Source organism: Aotus nancymaae, unplaced genomic scaffold, assembly GCF_030222135.1.
Source record: "Aotus nancymaae isolate 86718 unplaced genomic scaffold, 86718_ANA_hifiasm-v0.15.2.pri h1tg000012l, whole genome shotgun sequence".
NCBI lineage: Eukaryota > Metazoa > Chordata > Mammalia > Primates > Aotidae > Aotus > Aotus nancymaae.
The window spans coordinates 24726769-24754423 of NW_026988423.1; the positions used below are offsets into that span (position 1 = coordinate 24726769).

At 55.4% G+C, this 27655-nt stretch overlaps 1 protein-coding gene across 1 annotated transcript; it reads right to left on the reverse strand.

The window, feature by feature from the left end:
• Positions 1 to 350: 350 nt before the first annotated feature.
• Positions 351 to 27086, reverse strand: TRIM29 (tripartite motif containing 29). Its single transcript, XM_012470290.2, has 9 exons — positions 26199 to 27086; positions 17217 to 17312; positions 16168 to 16401; positions 14547 to 14745; positions 11846 to 11947; positions 9475 to 9567; positions 7231 to 7329; positions 4400 to 4476; positions 351 to 1513 (listed from the first exon to the last, which is right to left on the reverse strand). Exons 1-9 carry the CDS (start codon positions 27000 to 27002, stop codon positions 1451 to 1453), a joined length of 1767 nt encoding a protein of 588 aa, XP_012325713.2. The 5' UTR covers positions 27003 to 27086; the 3' UTR covers positions 351 to 1450.
• Positions 27087 to 27655: the final 569 nt, after the last annotated feature.

Below are 27655 nucleotides of genomic sequence, written 5' to 3' on the forward strand. Positions count from 1 at the left end.
CTCCCAGCCACTCCTGGGCCCTTCTCTCCCTGGGGACTCTGGGGTGGACTGGCCAGAAGGTCTGAGCATGGCACAAGGTATTCAGCATATCCCCAGGCCCGCATCCCACTGTCGTTCTCACTGTGTTCATTGTTAGCTAAGCCATGCCTCCCTAAGGCCCAGGCTCCCGCACTGCACCCCTGTGTCCCAGACAGGGTGACGAAGGTCAGGGGAGATTCAAAGGAGCCACATCTGCAAGAGGAGAGCAGGAAGATGACCGTGCACTCATCAGAGGAGAAAAGTGCATTCAGAAGAACTGCATCCTACTCCTCTGGGCACTCTCAGAAAACAGTCATTCAATGCAAGAGAAGTGATGGATCAATGATTTATTCCAAAGGGGAAAGCCCAAGCTGAATGTCTCCCTCCCCAACCCCCGCAAGCTGGCCCATCCTCCCAGAGCCCTCATAGGCCTGGGGCTGTTGAAACCACGCGCTCCTCATTTTATCTCCTCTCCAAGCCCTGGGATCCTGATACGCCACATGGGGTGTAATCAGAAGGAGGAGGCAGTCTCTGACGGGGCAGTGGCTGAGGCACCCTTTGCGGCCAGCCCAGCCACACTCTCCATCGCCGGAGAGAATGCCAAATTATAAACTTTGTGAAATTCTGTAGGCAAATGGTATAGTAGCTGGTGAATGGTGGCTGAGCTTGTAGCTATTTTCATGGGTAGGTTATATCATGTCGGGGGAATTTTTATCCCAGCAGAGGGAACAGAGGAATATCTTGGCTAGGGTCATTCTGTCAGTCAGGAGAGACCACCTTCCAGGGACCAGAGACTCAACGTGGATGTGGCAGAGACCCACTGACTGGGTAAGGCGATGTCAAGACGCTGAGAGGTTTCCCTCTGCAGTGACCAAGGGCTGCAGGTGGTGTCGCGCTGGACACTGATAGCTAGGAGCAGAGAGGGTGCGTAGGACCAGTCCTCTGGGAAGCAGGAGGCGGGCCATGTGAATGGGAGTTGGGTGGCTGTGCTGTCCAGGCACCTACGGACAACACTGGGGGAAGGGGCCTTAGAGAGAAGGGTCACTAGGCCTGGAGACAGTAGGGTGTGGGCAGGAGAGGCAGGCTGATACCATGTGGGTACTCACTGCCAGCCCCCAGATCCAGCCCGAGAGGAGGAGGGTGGTGGCTTAGGGGAGGACCCACCTATCTCACCCCTCTCCTGGGTTGGCCTCTGAGCACAGGAATGATGGTGACCATCTGAGGTCACAAGGCAGGAAAGGGATCTGAACAGAGTGTGGCCAGTGGGGAATTTGGAGAGGCCAGGACCGCCCCGAAAGGCTGGTGGAGGGCTGCAGAGGGCAGGTGCAGGACCAGGCTTTCCACCCAGACTAGCACAGTAGCTTAGAAGGCAAGAGCAGCAGGGTCAGAAGGAAGAGCAGGGGTGCGGTGCCGCGTTCCTTCTGCCAGGAGCTCACGGGGCTTCATTGGATCCAATCCCGTTGCCTTTGTTGACATAGAACGGCCTGTAGTGAGACTGTAGGGGAAACAAGAGTGGTCAGAGAGGCCGGACAACAGGTGAGCCTGCTAGCTAGACCCATCCTGCCCTAACCTGCCCCCAGGAAGCAGCAGTGATCCAAGCCCCAACAATTCTAGAGACCTTCTGGCCTGACCTGCAAGACCTACCTACCCTGTGATCAGAGGCTGGTCCCTAATGTCAGGATTTTCAGGTTCAAATCCTAATTAGAGTCCATGCCCATAGTTAGTGGGTGAGCTCGAACCTCAGCCCCCTCATCACACTGGTGGAACTTTCTCTCCACAGCCCAAGAGGTCCCTCCAGCACCACCACAGCTGCTAGTTATACAGCACTTTCTACTCCACAGAACTTCACAGCACTGTGCCGAGGGCTGTATGTGATGCACTCATTTAATTTTTACAACCACCCAATTAAATAGATTACTATTCTCATATTCATTTTATAGTTGAGCAAACCAAGGCACAGAGAGGCTAGGCAACTTGCCCAAGGTCACTCAGCTGGTAAGCAAGGAGTTGGAATCCAAGCCCCAGCAGGCTGCCTCCAAAACCCACACCCCCAGCTCCCAGTTCTCGGCATCGCTTCTCTTATGGCAAGGGCATCCAGGGTTTTCTTCGGCTCTTTCCACATAAATCTCCCTTACAGAGGGGGTGCAGAGAGGGTAAACAACTGCCCCAGCCCAACACGGTCCCAGGCTCCCCCCAGCCCTTTGCCTCCCTCGTCCTGTTCCTCCTCCTCTGGCCATTGGTATTCAGGGAGCATCTCTGGAGAGAGCCCAGTGACAGTTCTCCTAGCCTTCTCTGTATATCACATCTCTCAGTAATTTCATGAAATCAGCATGCCCCACCCTGCCCAGATCACTTCATCAGGGCCGTGAGGAGGCAACCCTCCAAGATGGAGTGGAAGAGCACGGCTTAGCTGCTGCTCACCCGTGCAAGCACTGTCAGCCCCCAGAGGGTCTCAGGAAGAGGATTTGTCCCTGAGCTGGGTCAGAGGCTGAGCCCACCCGCATGCCCCATGGATCCCAATACAGGAGACACCATCTGCCCCTCATACACACACCCCAAGGGTGCATTGCCCTTGGCCCTCTCTGCCAGGCAACTGGCACCTCCTGGCCAGCTCCTTGCCTATGTCTGGTCCACAGCAGGACTCATGGGCCTGTGGGATGCTCAGTCCTTGCTTAGACCACCTATTAAACAAAGAAAGAAACTGAGCCCAGGGAGGGGAAACAACAGCTACTCAATGGCAGAGCAGGACCTGGATCCAGGTCTCCCGACCCCCGGGGGTCAGCCTGGACCCCAAGCAGTTCACAGGGCAAAGTTAATAGATTTGGAAATGGCTGAAGCCTTTCTTTGAAGAAGACCGGGTCAATAATATGGATTGCAGGTCGATGAATGGCCTTGTCTAGTTAAAAGCCCTGAGTGTAGGTGAGCAGGAACACAGACCTATGGCATCAGGGCAGAGTGCTCCCCCAACCCTCCCTTCCCCTCCCTGGCTTGAGGTCACAGCACATGTGGCAGTTGGAAGAGCTAGGAAATCATCCTAATTACAGATGGGGAAACTGAGAGACGAATCATTCTTCCTCACGCAAGGTCACACAGCAAGTGAATGGATGACTTGGGTGAGCCCCCAGGGAAACTGACTCTCAGCTCAGCGTCTCTGCACCCCAGCACCCGCCTCCACTCTCCTAGCGCTGGGTGCTTGCTGGACACCAGAACCCTGCCCTGCTGGGGACCTCAAAGTGCTGATGAGCCTTCTCTTCAGGGCCCTAGGCTCTGAGAGAATGGAAAAAGTATGTGGTAGGGAGGGGAAGGACTGAGTCTAGAACAGAAACCTTCCTTTTCCTCCCCATATCTGCTTTTTGCAGTCCTGCTGTTGCAATGCCCCTGGGCCCGGCTCCAAATTACACACACTATCACTTAGCTCCCATCACCAGCAATTAAAGATTCTCTCCAATTAAACCAGCCCCAGCCACTCTGTGGTCCAGGGCAAATCACCTCCCCTGCTCTGACCTCCAATTGCAAGGACAGCAAGAGCCAAGGGCTCCGACCTCGGTTCCAGCAGAGCTCCTGATGCCACCCACATGCCACGGCAGCTGGCAGACTCCTGCAGCAGGGTCTAGAATGGACCTTCAGGAGCAAGGCATTCAGGCATATGGGGGCTCTGCCTGTGAACCACAGTCCTCAATCACTGAGGTCTCAGTCAGGGTCAGGTACATCAGATCCAATGGGCATTGGGGATCATCTCAGTCACCACATTATAAAAAGCAAGAAATAGTCTCAGAAAGGGTATCTAACTCATCCAGGACCCCACCATCTGCAGATGGCCTGGACCCCAAAGCCATACTTCCCTGTCATGCTGCTCTTCTGATATCCCTGGCCTGGGGCCATTAGATATTGACCCTAAATATATCTATTCCCAACTTTCCAGCCCCCCCTCCACCCCTACACTATCACACCAATGGCCTCTATGCTGTCAGAAGTGGAGAACTGCCCCCAGGGAAGTGGGACCCATCTCTAGGAGGCCCGTTCTCCTGCTGGGCTGTTTTACAATCCCAGAGCTGACAGAACCCAAGCTGTCATGCCACTAGCATAAGCATCCAACAAGCATTTGCCAAATAAAAAACCAAGGCTGCCCACTTTATAGATCAGAAAACTGAGGTCCAGACAGTGTGTGCTTGGCCAGTCACCTGCCCGTCAGCCCTGGGTCCTTACTACTTTCTGCTGTGTGCAGGTATTCAGGCCACTGCTCCCTTCTTCTCCTCTACCTGATGGCCCAGAGAAGTCATCACCCTCCCCCAGGCCCTGGAACCTGTTCCCCCTGGGGAGCCCCCCCTCAGTGCCCAGGTCTCTGGACCTGCCTGGGCTCTCCCGGCAGCACTGCCCTTACCAGCATGGTCTGCTTGCCAGATTTCCAAGTCTGGGGCTGAGCCTTGGGGCTCTGGCTCCGCATGAGGGAAGGATAGCCTGGGAAGACAAGAGACTCAGGTCAAAGGGAGCAGGGCTCCTGGTCAGGGGCCCCTGGGGCCGAGCAGCGCAGCTGCCTTCTCCAAAGTGACCACCAAGCATCATCCAGCCCGTTACCAAATGCAGCCGCCTGAAGAGGCGTGCAGCAGCCAGGGTGCCTGGGGAGGCTGGCCGAAGGGAGGAAGCAGCAAAGCAGACAGAAGGAGGAGGAGCCGGCCAGGTGGGCTGGGCCAGGCAGCAGGGGAGTGTTGCCCCCACGTCCAGTTCAGCATTACGTTGTTCTGCAGGGATTTCCACACACACCCCCACCCCAGAGGTTCACACCACAGGCCCTTCCCTTCCTGGAGCCCAGGAGAGCCACGCATAACCATGGCCTGCTAGAGTTTCCTGGCAGGAGGCGCTCACTTGGACTCCCCTGTGCTGTTTGGACGATGCTTCCCATTCACTGAGACCCACCTGTGCCAAGCAATGCGTGAGGGACTTTGCAGATGTCTTCTCATTGAGCCTGGCCCCCATTTCTATGAGCTCAGCAGTTTGCCTGAGTTGCACAGCTTATAAGCAGCAGTCGGGATTTGAAACCAGGTGCTGCCAGACTCCAAAACCCATATTCATGTTTTTCCCCCCAGCTCTGCGGCCTCTCCCCCATTTCACTAGCCAGAGACTAGGGCCTAAGCAGGGGAAGGAATTTATCAGTGTGGCCGCCACCCAGGGTTAGGGTCCTAGAGGCCCGGAGCAGGTGCGCTCTCTGAGCTTGATTGCAAAGGTGCTAGTGTAGGGTGGGGCCGCCCTGACTCCCTCAGCCTCAGCCCAGACAGACCAGTAAGGAGCTCTGGTTCACAGACAGTGAAGGCCCTCTCAGTGTCAGCCATCAGCCTGCAGGGACAGGCGGTGTGCCTGGGAAGACACAGGCCATGACCTGGACGCTGAGGCCCTCAAGAAATAAGCAGGGTCTGTCCTGGGCCCGATCTGTCCAGACAGAGACTGCAGCCCTCTCGGGGAAGCCCCTGTCCTGCCTTACTCTAAGCAAGGATGAGCAGATCAGGCTCATGATGAGCACTGCCAGGCTGCCAGCTGGGCTGGCCCTTCCCAAGTTGGCACTCAGCAAGGAGGAGTGGGAGGAGACAGAGCAAAGAACCTGAGTCTCTTCCTGCATCTGGGGGTGGGGGCAGCCTTGGAAAGAGGGGATTCCAGGGGTCCTGAGTGGAGATTAAGAGGAGAATTCAGGTCTCACCTCTCAGTTCCCAGAAAGAAAATCCCATGCCAGTCATGAGAGAGGGGAGAATGGAGACAGGGGTGGGGTCAGGGTGGCCCAAGAGAGCCGCCTTATGAAGCAGGCAGAAGTCCAGATAGAGAGTGTGCTAGGATGGCCATGCATCCCTCTCCAGGGAGCTCTGGGGACAAGGGACCAGCACACCCTAGAAGTGGCAGAGAGCCCCCCAAGAATGTCCCACCTGCCCCGCTGTGGGAGAGAATAGGGGAGGGATGGGAAATGGGCAGGTACCGGGATTATTTTTAGACAGCCCACTGCGACCCAGTGGTTTGGAAAACTCTGCAGTGGCCTGTCCCAAGCTGGTGAACTGATAGGGGGTTTTCCCAGTGCCTGCTGGGAGAGAGAGAGGCATTAGTGGCACGGTGCTGGTCCCAGGAGGGGCCAGAAGGACCCACACCTCACTCTGGGGGTTGCTCTGAATCATGCCTGAGGGCGGCCACCTCCCCTCCCAGGTGCTCTGTGGTCCAGGCTTGACCAGAGAGCAGAGAGTCACCTGCTAGGAGCCAAACAAGCCAATGCAAGTCCTGGAGCTCCCCAGGCCCAGATCAGGGCTAGGACATGCCCAGGGTCCTGCAGGCTGGGAACCTCCACTCATATTCCTGTCTCTTTCACCTTGCTGGCAGCTCCGAGAATCCCTGCCCTAGGTATAGTCTAGGACCCGGGGCTGGAAGGGACAGATGAGTGATGAGGCCTCAGAGGCCACTGCTCAGGGGTCTCTCTGCCCTGCATAGCCCTTCCTTCTCCAGAGCCGACCCAATTTGCTGACCTTGACTTCCAGGCCAGATGTTTGGGATGCCAGAAGAGAGACAGGGTTACTCCCACCACAGCCATTAGTGCTGGGATCTTTCAGGAGGTACATGAGGATCTGGGCCCATAGCTGGGGTCTGGTTCAAGCCTGCCCCTTTGGGATGTCCAAGCCCCAGGAGACAGGAGGCATTGACCACTCTGCCTTGTCAGAGTGCTGGGGAGCACCGCAGGCAGGCAGGGGACAGGGTGCAGGAAAGGAGGATCAGTCTTGGGGGCCTTAGAGGTGGTCTGGTCCTGCCTTTCCCAAAGAGGCGCCTGCAGGATTGGCTCTGCGGGATGCTGGCGGGTGCTCCAGGCCCACAGGACCCTATAGCCAACCAACACTGGGAGTTAAATAAACTCTGCAGTAGAAGAAGCACACTTAGGATCAGAGAGGGCAGGGTACAGGGGGTGCGGTGTGTCCCCCTGTCCTGACCACTGAGAGCCGCTGTTGCAGCCTGTAGCTAGAGACTAGTGTGCAGTGAAACAAGCCCTGGGAAGCACTGATGTGGCCCAGGCCCCACCCTGCCCTTGTTTCCAGGGAAGACCATGTCGGCAGCTCCCTGGGCTCTTGGGCCAGGGCTCTCTCCTCCAGGAGGTGAGGGAGGAACTACTGGCTCAGGGAAGAAACCAAAGCAGGGTTTGGGAGGTGCGGGCAGCTGCGAGGGAAAGCAGGGGGCCAGGATGGGCAAGCTCACCTTTCAGGGAGAAGGAGGAGCTGCCTTGGATGACAGGCAGGTCATTGTCGGAGTTCTGAATGCTGGAGGAGTACTCCCAGACCCGGGAAGTGTAGTTACCTGGCAAGGCAAAGAAGGGCTGTCAGGCCCCCACAGCCAGGCATGGGGGAGGAGGCACGACCGGGACACAGCCAGGTCGGTGACTCTCCAGCGGCTGGCCACGACTTAAGCCAAGATGCCACTCTGTGATCCCAGTGACGCCTCACCCCTGTCCTTCTGTCCCAAAGTTACCCTTCTAAAATATAAAGCGTAGACAGGTCTCTGCCCTACCTAAAGGCCACTGTCCTCAGAATAAGATGCAAAGTCCCAAGCGCAGCCCACACTCTGTCATGAGCTGCTCCCCACAACGCCCACCACCCACCCACCATCTCCCACTTCTTGGCTTCATGTCTGCTCTCCCTCCACCACAGAACATTCCAACCATCATTGTCTGAGACACTCCAGCTTCTCTCCTGCCCCAGACTGTGTGCCCAGACCCTGTCCTCTGCCTAGGACACTCCTGCTGTTCCCCACCCTTGGCGATTCATGTGTGGGGTCTTCAAGTGTCAGTTTACATGGCACCTTCCCAATGTCTGCATGTGCCTCAGCCCCCTCCCCACATCGTCCTGCACCCGCTACCCTCTGGGTTGCAATTGCTTGTTCAATTGTCTGCCTCCCGCAGAGAGCTCACACCAACTGGGAATGTGCCTGTCTGGCCCCTGCATCACACCCGGTGCCTGGCACAGAGCCTGGTTCCTGGAAGGTGCTCATTGTATGGTTGATGGATAGAATGCATGAACCAATGAACAAATAAATACAAACACCTAAAACTTGGGGACAGAGGCAGTTGACAGTTGCCAAGTTGAATAGGCTAACACATGCCCATGTGCAGGCATGTCCCATAGTCCAAAGAAGGCAGTGGGGAGGGGGTGGGAGGAGCAGCCAGGGCACTCAGAGGGCACTGGAGTGGGGGGCTCAGAGCCCCTGTGGGTGATGTACCCTTCTCCAGCAACACACCCCCACCCACCAGGCTTGAAGCATCAGTGGCCTCCTTAGTCAAGCTCACCCCTCAGCTGCCTGTGGGGAGGGCTGGGCTGACTTTTGGCCTCAGGGGTCAGAGATGGCTGGGGCTGGCCGCTGGCCCCAGTGCAAAGCCCCCCCAACAGGGATCACAGGCAGCCTCTGCAGCAAGGCCTCCGTGAGCACGCCACCCAGGGCTCCGCGAGGCCAGACACCTTGTCCTTCTGTTCACTGGTGCCTTTCACCTCTCTCAACAACTGCTTCCTGGCCTGACCCCCTCCTACTTTGGAGTCCTGGGGCTGTAGCAGTGATCAGGACAAATAAGCTCTGTCCTCAAGGTGCTCACGGTCTACTGCACATGTGGAAGAGGGGGTGCCACTGGTCCCGGCTGTGAATCCAGTCCTGGTCGTAGAGGCCCAGGCATTGCTCTGCCCTCCAGGTGCCCCTGACCCTCCAGTCTCCACGGGCCTTGTCCTCACTGAAGAGTCCTCCAGTGCTATGTCCGGGCCAGGGGCTGACCTGGTCCGCTCCCTCCCCATGTATGGCTGGCATGTAACCAGCAACCCCCAGGACAGAACCAGGGCCTCCCAGAACCAGGTCTCATTGAGTGCATGGCCCTGCCCTTGGGCAAATGGTCCCCTCAGAGCACTGGGCAGAGGGAGACCCTGAACTGAGCAGCTTCCCCTGGGGCAGCCACATCCCCACCCCCACTTCACCGCTCAATCACCTCCCTGCCTGGAGCTCCAGGGCCAGCCCCATTTCCTGCCATGCCTTCCTTTCCGGTCACAGCCAAACTAACTTGTTTTAACCACTGTACGACTTTTCACTGCAGAAGTACACAAATCAGTAGAGATTTTCCGTGGGTCCTCGTGCCCTGATACTTACTGTGGGGGGGGGCTCCCCACACTTAAACGCCCAAGGTGGCTGCTCAGCCTCAGTTTTCCCCAGATCCTTCCTCAGAGATCAGAAGAACACAGGCACTCAAGGATCTTCAGGGACACCAGCTTAACTAACGGTGTCCCCCACGAACGTATCCACACACAATTCAAACTCCATAGGTAGGACCTCTCCCCACCCATCCCAGCTCCCCACATTCATCTCACATTGGGCACCCAGCCCCATGCCCCATGGCCCCATTTCTATGCCCCTCCTGCCTGTACAGCCCCATGTGAACCCTGTGCAGCCTCGAGCTGAGCCACCACCTACCTTTGGTGCCATAGAGATTGTTGAAATTCTTCTGGGTGGTCTCCTTGGTGAAGCGGCCGGGAGACGAGGGCTGGTACGATGTCCGGGCCCCACCTGTGAAGCAGATGAAGTGGGCTGTCATTGCAGCACTCCTTGCCCCCGAAAGTTGCTCAAGTGCCCACCACAGGACCTGGATTCCACCACTGAGAGAGGTCCTTTGGGTCTGACATAAGGTAATCAACTAATTTATCACCCGAATCGGCATGCTTTTGAGAGCAGAAGGGCTGTGTTAGTAGCCATGTGGAGAGCATCAGCCATGTGGAGAGCATCAGCATATTGGGACATGCTGGGGCAGAGGCGGCGGGCTCTCGGCCACGTGAGGGTGGAGGCTCCTGGAGGTGGCCTGATGCACCAGGAACACCTCCCTGGGGCCCACACAGGCAGCTGCTTCCCGGGAGATCAGAGCCTCACTTCACAAGTGCTTTCCTTCCCACATACCTGGGCTCTCACAACAGCCTCGCGAGGGAGGAGTGGGGACCGACACCCCCACTGTACAGCTGAAAACAGTGAGCTCCCCTGTGTATTCCAGTCCTCTGTTACCTCTGTCCCTCTCCACCTGACCTTCAGACGACACCACACCCCCAGTTCCAGCCCCGCCAGTCCTGCCTGTAAGCCTTTGTACCGGTGGTCCCTGATGCCCTCTGCCCATCACAGTCATGTCCCGTCTACTGAGCACAGTTTTGCTGGAAACTCACCCCTCCCGGGAAGGAATCACAGCCACTGTCAATCCTGCTGACCTCAAAGCTCCCAGACTCAGAACCCAGTCCCTTTAGCAGACTTGTTTCTTTCATCTCCTTGGTGACTCCTTGGTGCCCTCCCCCGACCTCCACCCTGAGCCTGGGAGCTCCCAGAGGGCAGATTTCCTGTCCCTCCTGTCCTCGGCACAGGGCTCTACCCACAGTGTTTGGGCAGGAATGCCGGGGAGACCTGTTTCTTCCATCACAGACGTCAGACTGACTCACAGTGACAGAGCTGGGAAGTCTCCCAGAATGTGAGCAAAACCTCCCCTCTTCTTATATACAGGTACTGAGGCCTGCCCAAGGTCCCCCAGGCCTTAGGCCCTCGGGGTGGCATCATAGCGGGTGGTGCTGTTCCCTCCACCCCCTCCCACAGCCTGCAGGAGGCTCATGCCAGGCCCTGGGTCTCCTACAGAGCAGGAGAGACCCACAGGAGCCTGTCAGGGCACTCGATAGCACCCCAGGGCCTGGCCCATGGATGGAAGGGAGACAGGAGGGACAGAGCCAGGGCAAGGCTGGTCAGGGGTCCTGAGGAGAGGGGTGCTGGGGCCGGCTGGTTAGAACAGATCATCCTCTCCCAGAACTTGGCCCAAAGGCACAGTACCCCAGGCAGGGAGGGGCAGGCTGGCCGGCTGGGGCCTGGCCCACACCAGGAATGTCGGAGGAGGGAGAGCCCAACACCAAGAAGCACAGGGGCTGTTTTCAAATTGGGTGGGGCGGCACAGGTACTTCTCTGTTGAGCTCATCTCATCTCTCTAAATCCCCCAAACCTCTGTGTGTGTGTGTGTGTGTGTGTGTGTGTGTGTGTGTGTGTAAAGACATGTGTGAATTACTGATTAGCTCCTGGAGACTTACCCCTTCCCAGCTCCTGTGCCTTACCCATGCCTCCCTCCTCCCCCAGCCTCCCTCTTCCACACGCACAGACACACGCCCCCATGGCCCGAGGCCTGGCACACTCACCCTTCTGGAACGAGCAACATTGTGGTTTGCTGCTGGCGCCCAAGAATGTGAGCGGCTACCGCAGGGCAAGGACAGGCAGGCACTGGTCTGTGCTAGGGCCAGCACCTTGCAGGCTGGGACTGTCCAAGGCCTGGAAGGGAGGCTGAGGGGGTAGGGTGCAGAGCCAGGAAACTCAGAAGATGAGGCACCACTCTTCCTGCCTGGAGGAGCAAATAGTCCTGGGGGCAGCAACCATCCCACAGGGCTCAGCCCCTACAAAACCTTGAGCCAAAGCAAAACACAGCTCCAGCCTGGCAGAAGGGAGCCCAGGACACTTCCAGAAGGAAAGAGATGCAAGGGTGTGGGAGGGCAAGGAGGGCAAAGAGGGGCTGCCTGTGTGGCCGGGTAGGAATGCCTCTGAGGAAGGAGCTGGCACCAAGTAACTTCTCATTCAAACCAGGATGCTTGAGAGTGAACGCAGATGCCATTCATAATGACATCAGGACAACACATAGATGCCAGGACTTTCCCAGGCAAACTGGACGGACCATCAGCCCTACCCAGAAGGAACCTGGCTAAGAGTCCCTGTACAGACTCTGGGGGCCTCTGGGCAGCGGGAGAGACACTAGATCTGGGGCGAGGGGGCTCCCACTTACCCTTGGGCGTCAGGTACATGGAGTATCTCTTCATGGTATCTGGTGCACTCCACTCACCCCCGAAGCTGTTGGTGTAGTTGTTCATGTAGCGATGGTCACCACCTAGGAAGGAGAGGGTCGTGTCAGCAGAGGGAGCAGGTGGGAAGGAGGAGCTGGCCCAATGGGGAGTTTTGGGGCTCAGCTGAGTTAGCCCATAGTCCATCCCCTATGTCCCAGGGAGAGCCAGGGTTCTGCAACCTCAGAGAACATGGCACTCTGCCCAACATTAGCTCGGTTCCTGAGCTCTTGGTGGAGGAGGGGATGCCTGCAAAGAGCCACCCACCCGCTTGGACCAAGCCCTTGTGAAAAAGATGGTGTGCACAGCCCTTCACCTTTACAAGGTGCTATTAATACCCATTTCTTATGTGATCTGTACACCAATTGTGGTTATATCTCCTGAGACAGATAAGGAAATTGAGACTCTGGAAGTGAGAGAAGCAGCTTGCCCAATGTCACATGCCAATAAGGGCAGAGTTGGGGTTTGAGCCCTGGCCCACTACTTCCGGGTTCAGTCCCAGACACTGCTGGCAGCCTAAGGTGAGAGGATGATGTCCCAGTGTTGGCCTCCACAGCCCGGGGATCTGGGCAGTGCAGTGAGCTGCTATGGCCGGGGGCATTCACCTGCAGACCCCCTAACTCAAACAGATCTGCTGCTTGATGCTTGGCTTCCCTCAGCCACCCTCCACTCCATTCCTTTCTCTTGCGACTTCCCTGTGTTCTACTTTCCCTGTCCTTCCCCTCTCTCTCCTGAGCAAGAGAAGGAATGTGCCTGAGACCCTCATTCTTCATCTTCATCACCTGTGCCTAGCAGTGTCCTGGTGCACAGTGGATACTCAAAGAATAAGCAAATGCCCTCCTAGGTGTTAGCCCAGCCCTGTGCCCCACAGAGCCCAGGATAAAGTGGCCTGTGCCTCTTAGCATAGGGGCCTTTGAGAGTGTGGATGAGTCCCTGGTCTGGTGGGCAGGCTGGCATCAGGGAGGAATGGATGGTCACTCCACTGTCTGACTCACCCGCCACTGCCTCCTAGAGCAGACACACTCCCAGCATCCACGCAGCAGCCACACAAAACAACACAGAGGCAGAGAAGCCGCCCCCATGGCCCCAGGCACAGGTGTGGGCCACTGAATCAGTAGAGCCCATCCCTGCTCCTGCTTGCCACCTCGCCACACACCTCGTACAGGACGCAGGGCCACACCTGTACAGAGGCCTTGGCCAGTATTGTGACCTAGAAATGGGACAGTGAGCGGCCAGGAGGCTGAACAGTTTCTGCAAGACTCACCCCAGCCCAGTCTGGGCCATCCCCCCAGGCCTGGCCAGACCTCACCGGAGGGGCTCCCAGGGCCAATGATTATCACATTCCTCTACCCCACTGCTGCAGCCACCGGCAGCCACAGCTTCTTAGACGAGAGGGCATGGGAGACTGAATAGCAGTGTTCAACTCTGCGGTACCCCCCACCGAGCTGTGCGCCCTTGGAAAGATGCTTCTCTGAGCCTCAGCCTTCTCGTCTGTAAAATGCAGTACACCCCGCAGGGAAAATAAGGTAATGTGCGTAAGGAGCTCGGCGAAATGCCCAGCATCTAGGGAGCACTCAGTCATTGTCAGCTGTCACCATCACCATTAGCATCATCACTATTGTCATTAGAAGGAGGATTTCGGGATCTGAGTGCCGTTTGAAGCCAAATGATTGTCTTCCTGAAATGGCTTATCTGTCCTTGGGTGTGACTGAATGTCCCCCAATTTTCACAGAGACACTGTGTGATATCACCATCGCCAAGGTGCACAGATGGTCTCCTGAACCCCAACCCTTCTGCACACTCTTACTCCCCTCTTCCCCCAAAGAATCATATGCTCCTTCTGGAGAGCAATCAGGGGTCATTTCCTTTGGGGCATTCGCGTCTAGCAGTCATTAATAAGGCTGGACTCTCAAGGCCCCGAGCCATGCCTGGGCCACCGGCTGGGGCCTAGGGGAAAGTGTGCGCAGGCTTCGGGCCCTGAAGGGACTGGGTGGAAAAGGACTTAACGATGTTGTTTCTCAGGTTCAGAGGTTTTTTTGTGAGATGATTCAGTTGACCTCTGAGGGGACAGCATGACTCAGAAGAAAAGCTGACTTCAGGGGAGCTGGTGAGTCACAGAGACTCTGTGTCCCACTGTCCCCAGTCCAGCCCACCAGGCCAAGTCCCGCCTCTGGGCTCAGCACTGCTCAGCACAGCCATGATGACAGTCAAGTCCCCCATCCAGACATGGCCGAAGTTCTAGGTCATGTCTGCTAAAGTCTGCAAAGCCACCAGTTTGGAGTCTGGCCCATACCGGTGGCTGCATCCACACAGCTGCTGGGCTGGGCCCGGCAATTAGATGTAGATCTGAACAAAACCAGTCCCTTAGTTTGATGGACGACCACAGAGAGGAGGCATTTGTGCAGCCAGTGCCCAGGATGTTCCTGCTCTGGAAGCCCCTCGCAATAGCTTCGTAACTTTGGCAGCAAGTTCAAAGGGGAGGAGAGTTAGAATCCCTGCATCCTGTTCCAAACAGCCTGAGGAAGTGTGGGTGGGTGGGAACAATGAGAAGAAGCTCACTGGATACCAGCCCACATCAGGCAGCAGGAATTGATTTGGGAGAGAAAGGTCCACGGCCCTGGGGCCCAGCCACGAGAGGGGACCTACCGTTCTCCATGTGGTTCCTCTCAATGAAGTTACGGCTCAGGTCCGCCTTGCACATCTTCTCAACGTGGCGCATGCATACATTGAGTAGGTCATCCTTGAAGTTGCCTAGCGACTGTCCCAGGCCCTCCCCCTCCAGCAGGACATGATAGGTGGGCAGGGGTGGGGGTAGAGAGTAATTGCTCATCAATGCACCAAATTCCTACCAAGAAAGGAAAGAATGCCATGAGCTATGACTCTTCTCTGCCAGGGGCTCTCACAGTGCAGTTGGGGGTCTCAGCGATGCAAGCTTCACTCTTCCTCACTGAACATTGGTTTCTTCTGAAAGGTGAAAAGGTTCAACTAAAATCCACTAGATGCTAACATCCCTGATGGCACTAGCATTCAGATGTGTGACTCCACGACTCTCTAAAGTGCGTGCATCTGTTTACCTCATAGGGTTTATGAGAGGAACACAAGCTGTGAAGACCAGGAGAGAACACACTAAAGAAATGCAAGGAATTACTATAGTGTTCGGGGTCAGCCATGGTGGTTTTTTTTTTTTTTTTTTTTTGAGGTGGAGTCTCGCTCTGTCACCCAGGCTGGAGTGTAGTGGCACGATCTCGGCTCACTGCAACCTCCATCTCCCGGGTTCAAGCGATTCTCCTGCCTCAGCCTCCTGAATTGCTGTGATTACAGGTGTGTGCCACCATGCCTGGCTAATTATTTTGTATTTTTAATAGAGACAGGGTTTCACCATTTTGGCCAGGCTGGTATCAAACTCTTGATCTCAGGTGATCTGCCTGCTTTGGCCTCCCAGAGTGCTGGGATTACAGGCATGAGCTACCACGCCCAGCCCACGGTGGTATTCCCACCTTACATGCCATGCTCAGTCCTGCTTTTGCACCTCTCATTTCCCTTCCCCCTCACTGAAGACTCTATCCTTCCTTTCAAATCCTAACTGGCCTCCAAGACCCAGTTCAAACTCCACCTCCTCCAGAAAGCTGTCTTAGCTTCCTCTAGCCTGCCTGCCCCTCTCTGAGCTTCCACAGGCACTTATCTCCTGAGCCATATGCTTTATCATTTAATTACACACTTTTCTATATTGTTCTCTAATTGTACATGTCTTATCTTCCCAGCTGGATTGCAGTTGCTTGGGGGCAGAAACCATGTCTTGTACCTCTCTATTCGCCATAGCACCTAATAGAGTACTGGGCACGCAGTAGAATCCAAAACACTCTAGCAGATGGAAGGATGAATGGATGAATAGACAAACGGACTAGCTCCAAGATAACAAACACGCCGCACTCCTGCGCCACTCCCCCTACACCCGTTTCGTGGATCTCAGAACTCTTGCCTACTGAGCCTGGAGCACTGCTAGCACCTATCAATTGAAGTTGGTACAAAGTGATATTTGTGTGCCATCTTGAGAGTATGTAGGGAAATGGATTGGATTTTAAAAAATTAAATAGAATGGAGTTTGGATGGATGGATGGATGGATGGATGGATGGATGGATGGATGGTTGGATGGTGGATGAATGGATAGATGAATAGGTAGATAGGTGGATGGATGAATGATGGAGGAGGGTCTCGAAAAGTGGATGGGGGATTGAGGGATTGAGTGGCAGAGGAGTGCCTTGTTACCTGCAGAAACAACACAGAGTCGCTGATGCTGTGCAGCTGCTCCCGGGTCTGCTTGTCCTCATGCAGCACCTTGGCCCTTTCGTCCAGAGCATCCACGATCACCTTCACCTGGTCCACAGCATCCTGCTCCCGCTGCTCCAGCGCAGCCCTCACTTCCTCCTTTTGCTTCTCCAAGTCCCGCACCAGGTCCCGGAAGTTCTGCTCCAGGATGGCCTTCTCATTGGTGGTGAAGCTCTGGGGGTCCAGCGTCAGGGGAGGGATCAGACAGGGCTTTAGTTGAGGAAAGAAATCTCCCGAGTCGAGTATATCTTTAGGTTTCCAGCACAGGATCAGGGCATTCCCACTGCCTCAACCTGGCAAGCCTGTTTAGCCAAGAATCTCATTCAAAGGCATCACTGAGGGATGCCACCTGCTGACAGAGATAGCCAGGGTTGTTCACAGACCACACTTCTTATCCACCTGTGGCTCCTTCCTCTTGGTGGGTTGACATGAGCCATCATTCCATGATTGAATGACTCCTGGTGGGCCCCAAAGTTCTCCCACGGGTCACAGTATGCTCCCTGAAACCCTAACCAGAACCAAACATCATTCAGAAAATGAATGGGCTGGCTGTGTGTGTAGTCAGGGTTAAGCAGGCAGTGATTTCAGATCGTGGTTTGCAATTATCCAAACCATGGCAGACATACATTTAGCCACACTGGCATAAGTAGAGAAGGAATGGCATGTATCTGGTGGCTGGGTAGTCTGGTAGGCAGAACAGACATTGGAGGACATTGGAAGACACATTGGAGGACAAGTCTGGGGTCTTTATTTGCTGGGATAATATGAAATGGCCATTTAGGTCACAGACAGGATCCAACCTGGGTACTTGGCTCAGACTGAGAAGGAGAGTGGATGAGAATGTCAGAGAAGGTGGGAGAAGCCAGAAGATACATGTGTGGGATGTCGATGTGGGCCTGAGACTCAAATGGGAGCTAAGGCCTGACTCTTTCCAGGCAGGCCAGGTGGGGTGAGGGAACAGCAAGGTGAGGAGCTTGGGGGCTGCTCACCTTGATGCGGTCCTTCTCCTTCTGCCACTTCTCAGCTTCATCCTCAATCTCAATGATCTTGAGCTGCAGCTGCTCCTTTTGTAGTGACAGCTCCGTCTGCAGAGAAAGAGCCAGGATTGGAGAAGTCAGTGGGAGGAGATGGAAGAGAACCAGAGAACCAGGGAGCAGGTCCACCCAGGGAGCACACTCGCAGCCAGGGCTCATCACTCATCTATTCAGCTCTTCATTCAGCAAACATTCATCAGGACCTCGGATATGCCAGGCACTGTGCCAGTCGCCAAGGATCCAGCAATGAGTTAAATACCATCTTGCTGTATTCTCAGGCCACTAGGGCTGGACATCCTAGCCATGTCTTTTTAAGGGTAGTGCTTGCCCCTTTCAGTGGACCTGGAGACACTGGGAAGAGAAAGGAAGGGGACTCAGCCCAGCTCAGTGCAGCCCAGCCCAGGGAGTGTCTCGTGGCAGTAACAGTGTGCAGCGTTTCTATGGCATGACGTAGGGCTGTGTTGCAAGCAGCAGCCAGGGTTGCCGCCGGCATGGACTCCGTCCGGGCAAGCACAGCTATAAACCTGTTTATGGGAAAGGGAAGGCATTCTGCAGTTTTGGCAAGACAGGGACTTTTACCCAGGGACTCTGGGGAAGGAGAAGGCTAGAGAGGAAGGCTACGTAGAGTGAAAGGAGGGGTTGTAGGGACCCCTGCTCCGGGGGAGGACACAGACTGTTGGGGTCTGGAGTGGTTTAGGAAGAGGTTGTACCAGTGTGTGCTGGGACATTAGCTTTCATTCCTATACTCACCTTCCATTTGGGGAAATGCCCTTCTCTGAAAAGCAGCCATAATCGAGGCAAAAGGCGAGGCATGAAGCTAAGACCAATCCTATCCAGCCAAGCCTTTATTCTGCTGGGCTGCCCTGTAGGACTCCAAAGCCCCTGCTAGTGTGGATAATAGGTGGTCTCCATCTGACAGACCAAGGCATCCAAGAGACCCTTGAATTGCTCCAGGTCTCCCCACTATCACTGGGTTTTGAATGCAGAGTCCCACTCCTTTCTCTGGCCATCTCCGTGAGGAGTCCAAAGAATAGTCAAGGTGAGGAAGCCACAAACCACTAGGAATGTGAGTTCCATCAGCCACGAGTCATGAGCACCTGGGCATGTGCATCACCCCCCAACGCACCTTCTGAACGCCCCAGTGCGCCAAGGAAGTGCTAACGGGGGACCTGCTGCAGGCACCCAGGGAAGCGGATCCGAGGGCAGATAGAGCTTCCCTAGCTGTCTTGGAAGAGGTGCCCAGAGGGCGGGGAAGGCATGGGGCAGGAGCCACAGAACTTCCCAGAGAGTCTTTGAATCCCTGGTCTCTCTGCCCCCACCACCACATTCCTGGGCTCTCCAGGCAGCGAGACTCAGAGTTGTTCTCAGTAGCATTTACCCCACCAGCAATGGGCAGGAGATGCCATAGCATGAAAAATACCATCACCAGAGATGGAAAAGAAGACCTGAGAAGATGAGGATGGAGATTTGGCCCCATCTCTGGAAAAAAGCCTGGAGAGAAGCCAGCAGCCACTAAATAAGGTGATGAGAGAGTGGAAAACAGAGAAAAGAAGACCCACTGTAATGGCAGAAACTCGACCCTCATGCTCTCTGAGGATGCAGCGCCCAAGAGCCCAGGAAACACAGGCTGGCAGATCCAGCAGCCCCAAAGGTCTCTGAGGAGGCTGGACCTGGAAGGTGTATCTGAGCTGTGAGGAAGAGCCCAAGAGGCTGGACTGGGAGTTGGTCCCAGACACCTTTCTCATCTCTGGAGAACTGCTGAGTGAAGCCCGAGGTTGGGGAACAGCTGAAGGCCCCCCACCTCCGGACCCAGCTCAGCATTGGAGGAGTTGGCACCTGGGTTCCTCACCCCATCTTACCACCCCCAGAACAAGGTCTGATGGAAAAGAAAGCAGAGAACAAAAGCACAATCCCTCCCACCATAGGCCAAGGGCCAGCCCTGGTAAAAATCCTGTCTCAAATAGGGGACGGGCAGCCCTTCTGTGAAATAAGCAATGGAGGGCCCAGGGGGAGGTCACTGGGAGCAGGTGGCTCTGAAAGTTGCCTGGCTTCTCTGTGCCTCAGTAGCTCTGTCTGGTCCATGGGGGCAGTAATAGGACCTGCCCCCCAGGGGAGCTGTGGAAGGCACTGGGATTGGGGGTGAAGCCCCCAGAAAGCATTTGGCACAGAGTGAGCACTGTCTGAGCAATGGTCCCCATTGTCACTGGTGTGTGGGCACCTTCTGTGGACCAGGGTCCAGGCCAGGTGCTTTCCTTCACACCATGCTCGGAGGAGTGTTTGCAGCATGGTGGGCAGTCGGGCCTGGCATTGGCAAGTGAGGAGCGCAGCAGGTGTGATCAGGTGAGGTGTTGGAGGTGTTCAGTGGTGAGGATAGGGTACACTGTTGGCTTGGGATCCAGATGGAGTGTGTACACTATCCAGACACAGAGTGAAGAGTAGGGAGTGCTTAGAGAGGCTAGGGAGACCAAGACACAGAGCTGAATGCAAGATGGAAACCTAGCTCATGAATAACTGAAAATTGGAGGACACTGGCGGAAACGAAGGAGGGAAAAAGGGGAAGAGGGTGGACTAACCACCTGCAAGTGGAAGGAGGTCTGACCAGAGAAGGTGAAGGCCACGAGTCAAGTGCCTGGAGTGAGCAGAAGTGCACAGGGAGACCGGGTGAGGGCTGCATGGTTGGGGCTGCAGAGGAGGAAAGGTCTCCCCAGGTGAGTGTGGATTCACTGGCCAAGACAGTTGATGGAGATAGAGAGCTCAGGGATGCAGAATTCCATGGGGATTAGAACAAAGAAGTGTCTAGGCCAAGAGCAGGGAGAGGCCAGCCCCCCGGGAGTCTATCCTGTGTAAGGGAGCGAGGGAAGAGGGCGACAGGGCTAGCTGAGCACCGAGGGGTGGAGAGCTGAGCCAGAGGTGTTGGCGGATGATGTGGAAACCGGTGAGGGCAGGGTCAGAAGGGGAGACTGTCTGCAGCTGTGGGTGGAAGAGTCGGTCAGGGTGGAGGAGAATTCGGCCTCCCATTTCTTTGGGGCACTGAGGAAGTCGGACACAGGCTGGGAAGGGGCCTTGTTCCCACAGCATGTCTCGCAAGACCAGACGGGCAGGACACAGCAGGCTCTTGGGAGGGACCTTGGACTGGGGACTCTATGCTGCTAGAATGGTCCTTTCTCACCTCTGGGATGCGTCCTACCCTGTCAAGGGAGGAGCATTTGGGGTGAGACCTCTAGGGATATACCTCCTGTCTGTTCAGCTCTTGGCAATTTTTCCTGTATAGGAAGTAATATGACATGGGAAGGTTTCAAAGACGTGGGGTTCTCCTTCAACACTAGGAGATGGAAGGAAGGGAGCTTTGATTACTGAGCATCTACTAAGTGCCAGGAATTTTCTCCTTTAACCAGCAAAAGCCTCCTGTGGAGGTAAGTGGCATTATCCCCATTTCACAGGTGTGAAAACCGAGGCCTAGAAAGATTACACAGCTTGCCTAGTTCTCACAGTTGGAAAGCTGTAGGGCTAAGCTGCAACAACAGGACTCAGATCCTATTCTGTGCCTTAAGAGGCGCATCTAGAAGTGGTGACTCTGGGCTGTCCTCTGTGTCTTCTGTGGCGTTGTCCTTCCCCTTCACTCCTGCTGACCCAAGCCCACCCATGCTCCCTTCACCTCGCAGATGACACACATCGACAATTCCACCTCTTTCCTCTTGCCCCTGCTTCCCTCCTCATACCCTCCCCACTGCCCCCTGAGGCCCCAGCTTTCCCTCTCCCTCTCTCCCTCTTACCTCAGAAATGGTTGAAGGCCCTGATGGCTGACGGGGCCCCCGGCTCCTCACAGCCCCGCCCCGCCCACGCCTCCCTTCTGACTTCCTACTCTCCGCTTCATCCCTCCCTGTCCAGGCCTGTCCCTAAATGATTCCTTTGTTCTCTTCTCCTACACCTGTCTGATTGCCTCTTGCTCTCTGATGCTGGGAACGGGCCCTGCATGGGCCACCTAGCCTTGAAATCCTTCAGCCTTGGGTGAGCAGAGGTTTTTGTGAGAGCAGATGGGTGGTTCAGCAGCTAGCAGTGTCTCAACCCAGACAGGGTCTTCAGGTGGAGACACACCTGGGCACCCACCTGGATAGGTGTACCTTCACTGCCCCCAGGGAGGGGGAGACTGGCCAGGATCTTCCCCTGGCCTGAATTCACTGCATGGGCTGTCGGCTGTGACATTTGCCAAATGAGCCAGTTAATTGCCAAATTTGTACTCTCAGACAAATGGTAATTATCTGGATAAGAATCTGAAATGCTGGATAGATTTCCCCATTTCCACCCGGATGACAAACAGCCCGGGATCGGTTAGTCTGCTTGACTGGGGTTTACTGCTCCTCCTGCTTCCCCACAGCCTCAGGTCAGGGGAGGGGTGAGACAGGGCAAGGAAGGTATCACCCTGGCCACCTCCAGGCCAAGAGTGGGGAAGAGGACGGAATGCCAGGCCAACAGTGTCAGCAGCCCCCTCAGTCTCCTCCTTCACCTTGCAGGTGGGGACACAGGCACAGTGGAAACCTTCCCTTCCTGGGCCATGGTTTCCTTGTGGTGAAATTGAACTAGATCTCTGATTCCTAACCCAGCTGCACATTAGAATTCTCTAGGGAGACCTTTAAAAATACCTGCGGGGTAAGGCCTGGGAATCTGTGTTTCCACAATTCACCAGCTGATGCTGATCTGGGACTACTGTTTGGGAGCCACTGGACTCGGTGATCTCAAGAAGACCCTTCTGATCCTACGGGAACAAAAAGGCTTCAAACAGCAGAGAGGAACCCCAGCTCTGCCCCTCTTGAGTGCTGCAACTTGCTTGTCTCTTGGCGACTTTGAGCCTGTTTCTTCATCTGCACCACATAGAACATGCCGGGCCCAGCACTGGCGCTCGGGTGTGCGCCCTGGACACTGTGGACACCGGGTTGTCTGCTGCCTGCCTGCCGCTTTCCTCCCCTGCTTCCTGTCTCCAAGCCTCTTTTATTTTGTTGTTTCCCCCTTAGCACCCTGAGAGGTTACCCTACCTCTTTCTCACCCACCCCTTCCAGAGCAAGCATTCTACCCCAAAGTCACCAAGGTCTCCAGGGAAAGGGGCCCAGCCCCTCCAGGGCACCCAGGCCTTTAGCCCGACTCCCCTTCCCGAATCCCAAAGAGCTTTCCTGGGCAGACCAGTGCTGCTCAGACACTCAAGGACCAGAGGCTCCCTATGCCCAGCAGCCAGTGGCTCAGCCTCTCTGGAAGAATTGGGCAACGAGACGAGAAACAAAGTCATGGATGTGGTGAGAGAAGCGAATTGAGCCAAATGGTAGAGTTGAGAGAATGGAGACGGCGTGAGGCTGAGCCTCCCCACAGCAATGCTCCTGGCTGAGTGACCTCTACACATGCCTCGTCATGCTGCCACTCCAGAGCAGGCCAGACCCATGACAGGGCAGGGCAACCCAAGAGCAGCCAGACATCCACCCAGGAGGTCTTAACATCCTGGCCTGCTGAAGCTTGAGATAGGTAGAAGGAAGGGCCGTGAGACACAGAAAGGGATGCATGTGGATATTTTAATCCCACCCACCTGACCTAGCCTGGGAAGTGTCCATTGGCAGAGGGGTAGACTGGAGGACATGTATGGGACCTACTGTGACATTTGGGGTGGAATTGGAAGCATGCTGACCTAGGGACCACCAGAGGAAGGGGCTGTCATGTTGCCATACCAAGTGATCTTTTTCTACCAGAGACTCCGCTCAGCGTCTGTAGGAAGAGCTGAGGCCCAGGAGACGGGCACTCACAGCCCTGGGTGTCATCTCAGCCTCACACAACCAACCAAGGCAGGTCTGAGGCTACATCATCCGGACCTTCACCACTGGCCTGCAGAACAGGTTCTAAACAAGGCTGCTTGCAAACAGCTATGTGTGGGCTGATGTTTGGGTCTGCAGGAGAGGCCTCAAAAGGATGCCAAGACTGGCACATTCATTCACTTTGGCCCATCGACCCACTAACCCTGCTCTGTGCCAACATCCCTCACCTCTGACATTCCAGCAGAGCCAGACTTAGACAGCCTGTGTGCCCAGCCCAGTCTCCTGGCTCTACTTCTCCCTGCCTAGCCCTATGCTGCAGGTATGCACGCAGCCTGCCTGAAGCTCCCACCATCACAGTCACTTTAGGAGATCGGGCATTTTCTCCTAAACCACACATATCCCAATCGCATCCCCTGGCGCCCTTTCCCTGGGGCACTCTCAAATACCGGAAGAAGGCTTCGGGGACTTCCTCTTCAAACAAGGACCTTGGGTAGGCCCCTTTCTTTCTCTGCGCCTGTGTCCCCATCTGCAAGGTGAGGGAGGACACTCGGGGGTTGCTAATACTCCATTGGCCTGGCTTTCTGTACACTATGGCTTGACGCTGACTTACAGCCGCTCTGTATAACTGGGCAGGTGCTCCCCAGTCCTGTGTGCGTGTATATGAGCCCTGCCTCCTGCCCTACATCAAGAGCCCTCCCTCAAGAAAGGGCTGTGAGTCCTGCAGCAGCCCCCATGCCGGAACCTGAACTCTGAATCTGAGCTTCTGGTACCTCCAGACAGGGCTGCCCAAGACCCTCTGGCCCACCAGAACCACCTCTTCCAGGGCACCAGGCTTAAGCAGAGATACCCTTGGTTCAGACCAAATTTAAGCCGAAACCCTACATAGAAGATGTAGTCACTTCATGTAGGGTTTGGACATTCTGATTCTTCAATAAGAATGTCCTTTGCTTGTAATCAAGGTGGGAACCTGAAACCTCTGCCTTCTTGACACCTCTTTGCCCCCTCCGCATCCTGAGGCCTCAAAGACATTTCTAAGAATCCTAGGGCTCTGTGGGGTAATTTGAAAACCAAGAGTCTAGCCGCAACCTTTGGGAGACTGAGACTGATAATGGAAGGGAGTTATTCACAGACTCACAGTTAGTTAGAGGCAAAAACTAGAACTGGAAACTCGGTCACATTTCCTAAAACCTTGTCTGAGGCTCTGCAGTTTCTCAGCTGCTGTGATGAGGAGGACTGCCCCTTGTTCTGCCTAACCTCACAGGTAAGCTCCCTAAGAATGAGTTTCAAGGCCCCTGACCCATCTTTATCTCCCAATATGAAGCTTGAGGCCACACTGGGGTCAGAAGATGGGAGAAGCTGGAAACATTGTCTTCCTGGGCCAAACGAGGCTTCTGGAAGGGATCTGTGCATCTGTTCCCCTCTCTACCTCACCCCTTTCTGTCCAGGTAGGCGGGGTGTGGGTAAGAGATGAAGGGAGAGAGGATTAAACGAGCAGCTCCCCCGATCAGGAAGGCTGGGCAAGGAGGAGTCCTGCACTGTTCAGGTCTGCGGTGTGCAGAAGCTCTTCAGAAAAGCAGAGTCCACTGCTTTGGAGGCCAGGAAGGTTTGCCCCCTGGAAGGCCATCTACACCAGGAAACCGTGTACCTTAGGGCAGAGCGACCCCCCTCATCTGTGGGGCAAAGGGCAGTGGCCACAGCTGGGCCCTTTGCCCAAATCACCTTCCCCAGGTATGCTACATCCACAAGCCTACACTTGCCTCTGCTCCTCCCCACAGAAGTGCAGGCACAGTCACATACACGGAACTCATGCAAACACACTTACGTATCACATATACAAATACAGGCAAACATCCACAAAGGCACAAAAACACCCACGTGCACGTAAAATACACACATATGCAGATGCTCCTCAACTTCTGATGGGGTTATTTCCCAATAAACCCATCGTAAATTGAAAATGTGATAGGTCAAAAATGCATTTAATACACCTAGACTACCAAGCATCATAGCTTAATCTAGCTTACCTTAAACATGTTCAGAGCAATTGCATTAGCCTACAGTTTGGCAAAATCTTCTACTATGAAGCCTATTTATTTTGTAATAGAGTGTTGGATTTTATGGAATACTGTACTGAAAGCATAGCACTTTCACACCATCATAAATCAAACCATCCTAAGTCAGGGTTAGCTGTACATGTACACACCATCCACACACAAACTCCAAACTTCCCCAACAGTGTCCAGCTATAGGAATAGGTGTGTCCACACCCAACCACACACGCAAAACATGGGGCCCAGCTGAGAGAAGGATAAAGGAGGCTGTGGAGAAGTCAAGAAACAAGCCGAGGATCCGCTAGAACAAGCAGCCACTGTAGCATAAATAAAAACTGCAAAACAGCAGAAAGGACATTTTGGCGGGCCCCAAAATTCTCTCCTTCTGGTATCTTTCCTCACCCACAATCCATTCCTCTGGAGCCAGTCCCACTCAGGTCTCTTCTTTAAAGCAAAAAAGAAAGAAAGAAGAAAGGAAGGAAGGAAGGAAGGAAGGAAGGAAGGAAGGAAGGAAGGAAGGAAGGAAGGAGGGAGGGAAGGAAGGAAGGGAGGGAGGGAGGGAAAGAAAAAAGAGAAAGAAAGAAAAAGAGAAAAAGAGGGAAAGAGAAAAAATAAGAAGAGGAAGGAGACAGAAGGAGGAGGAGGGGGAGGGGAAAGAAGAGGAGGGGGAGGACGAGAAGAAGGAGAAGGAGAAGGAGAAAGAAGGAGAAGGAGAAGGAGAAGGAGGAGAAGGAACATCCCAGCCAGGCACGGAGCCCAGGAGTGAGTTCTGTGCTATTGGGTCTTTCTCTCTGACCCAACTTGAATTTATCCTATGACTTTGATCAGGCCCCCAGTCCTTTCTGAGCCTCCATCTGCTCATCTAGAATATGTCCCTGTCTCCTGAGACTTTAGGAGATTGGGGAGCCACCTCTAATCCCCAGCTGGGATTAGGGGCAACAGGGGTCATGAGGGGAAAGAAATGTTTACTAAAAGAGCCAAGGGCAGTAGAGGTTTAAACCCCAAACACGAGGAAACCCCAGTGGAGAAGATAAGGTCGGAGGGGCAGGGTGAGGGGAGAGGCCTGGAGGGGCAGGAGGGGCCCCAGCACGCACCTCTTTCTCGGCCTTGGCCTCCTCTACCGTCACGGTGCTGTGATTCTTGTGCTCCTGGAACATGCAGAGGTAGCAGATGCAGGTCTGGTCAGTCTGGCAGAAGAGCTCCATAGTCTTGCCATGCATGGGACACTTGCGGGCCTCGAAGTCCCGGATGGGCTCCAGCAGCTGGTGGTCTCGGAAGGCGGCGCCCTCCAGGTGGGGCTTGAGGTGCAGCTCGCAGAAGGAGGCCTGGCACACCAGGCAGGACTTGACCGCCTTCTGCTTGTTGCCGATGCAGGAGTCGCACAGCACCTCCTCGGAGCCGGACTTGGCCCGGGAGAAAAGGCCCGTGTCCGCCCGGGGGTAGCTGTTCCGCCGCGCCTCCCCGGGCTCCACGATGGACACCGCGGGCTTCCGCGGCTCCGAGAAAATGGATTTGCGCAGCTCGCCCTTTTCGGCAAAGGTGACTGGCGGCTTCTTGGCGGCCCCCAGCTGGAGCCCTGCGTACGGTGACCTCTTGCCTTCCAGCGAGTCCATGCTGAAGTAGTTGGAGTTCTTGTCGTCGCCCGACTCGACAAACTGGATGATGGGCCGCCGCCACTCATTGCCCGCGAACAGGGCGCTCCTCCCTTCCCCTGGCTTCAGGGCGCTGCCCAGGCTCTTGCCCTCGGCTGCCTCCCCGCCGTGCCCGTTGGTGGTCTTGGCATCCTTGCCGTCGGCCTTGGTGCCATTCTCCAGGCTGCCATTGGGGCCCGACGGGCTCCGGGCATCCCTGGCTTCCGGGCTCGACCCGTTGCTCCTGGAGGCATCTGCAGCTTCCATCGCGGTGGGGGTCTCGGCTGGTCTGTTTCAGGCTTGCTGGGGTTCAGGGTAGGTGACCTTGCTGGCGGCGTCTCGGCAGGGAGTGGGGCAGGCAGCCGCAGGGCCCAGAGACACACCTGTGGGGAGGAGGAGGGGGAGGAGGCAGAGGGGGAGCAGTGGAGGGGAGGAGCAGCAGGTACAAGCCTGACACAACGGGCCCAGGGAGAAGCAGGCAGCCCTGGCAGCCAGCAGAGCAGATAATTACACGGGAGCCACGCCCTGCACAGTCATCCCTAACCTGATTTTTAAAAGAAGTGTTTTTTTCTCCCCCAGCTTAATTATTTTCCACAACTCAGCAACCAGTTGGGCTGCTTCCCTCTGACGCACTTGCTTCTCATCGGGGGAGCGGGGAGCCTCTGTCTTCACAGGTGGGCAGGCTTCACTGAGCCCAGAGGCCCCTGGGGCAGAAGGTGAGGTGTCTGCAGAGGCCTACGGGACACAGGGCTGTTAACTGGGTCACACAAGTCAAATAGCCTTGTAATTTGCGGGCCTGAGTTTCAGAGGAAAGATGGTCCACCCTGGGACTGTGGAGCTGCTTTTCACCACAAGCGGGGAGGATGGGTTCCGTTCGATTTGGCTACTGATTATTGAACCCTACTTGCCAACCTCCAGGT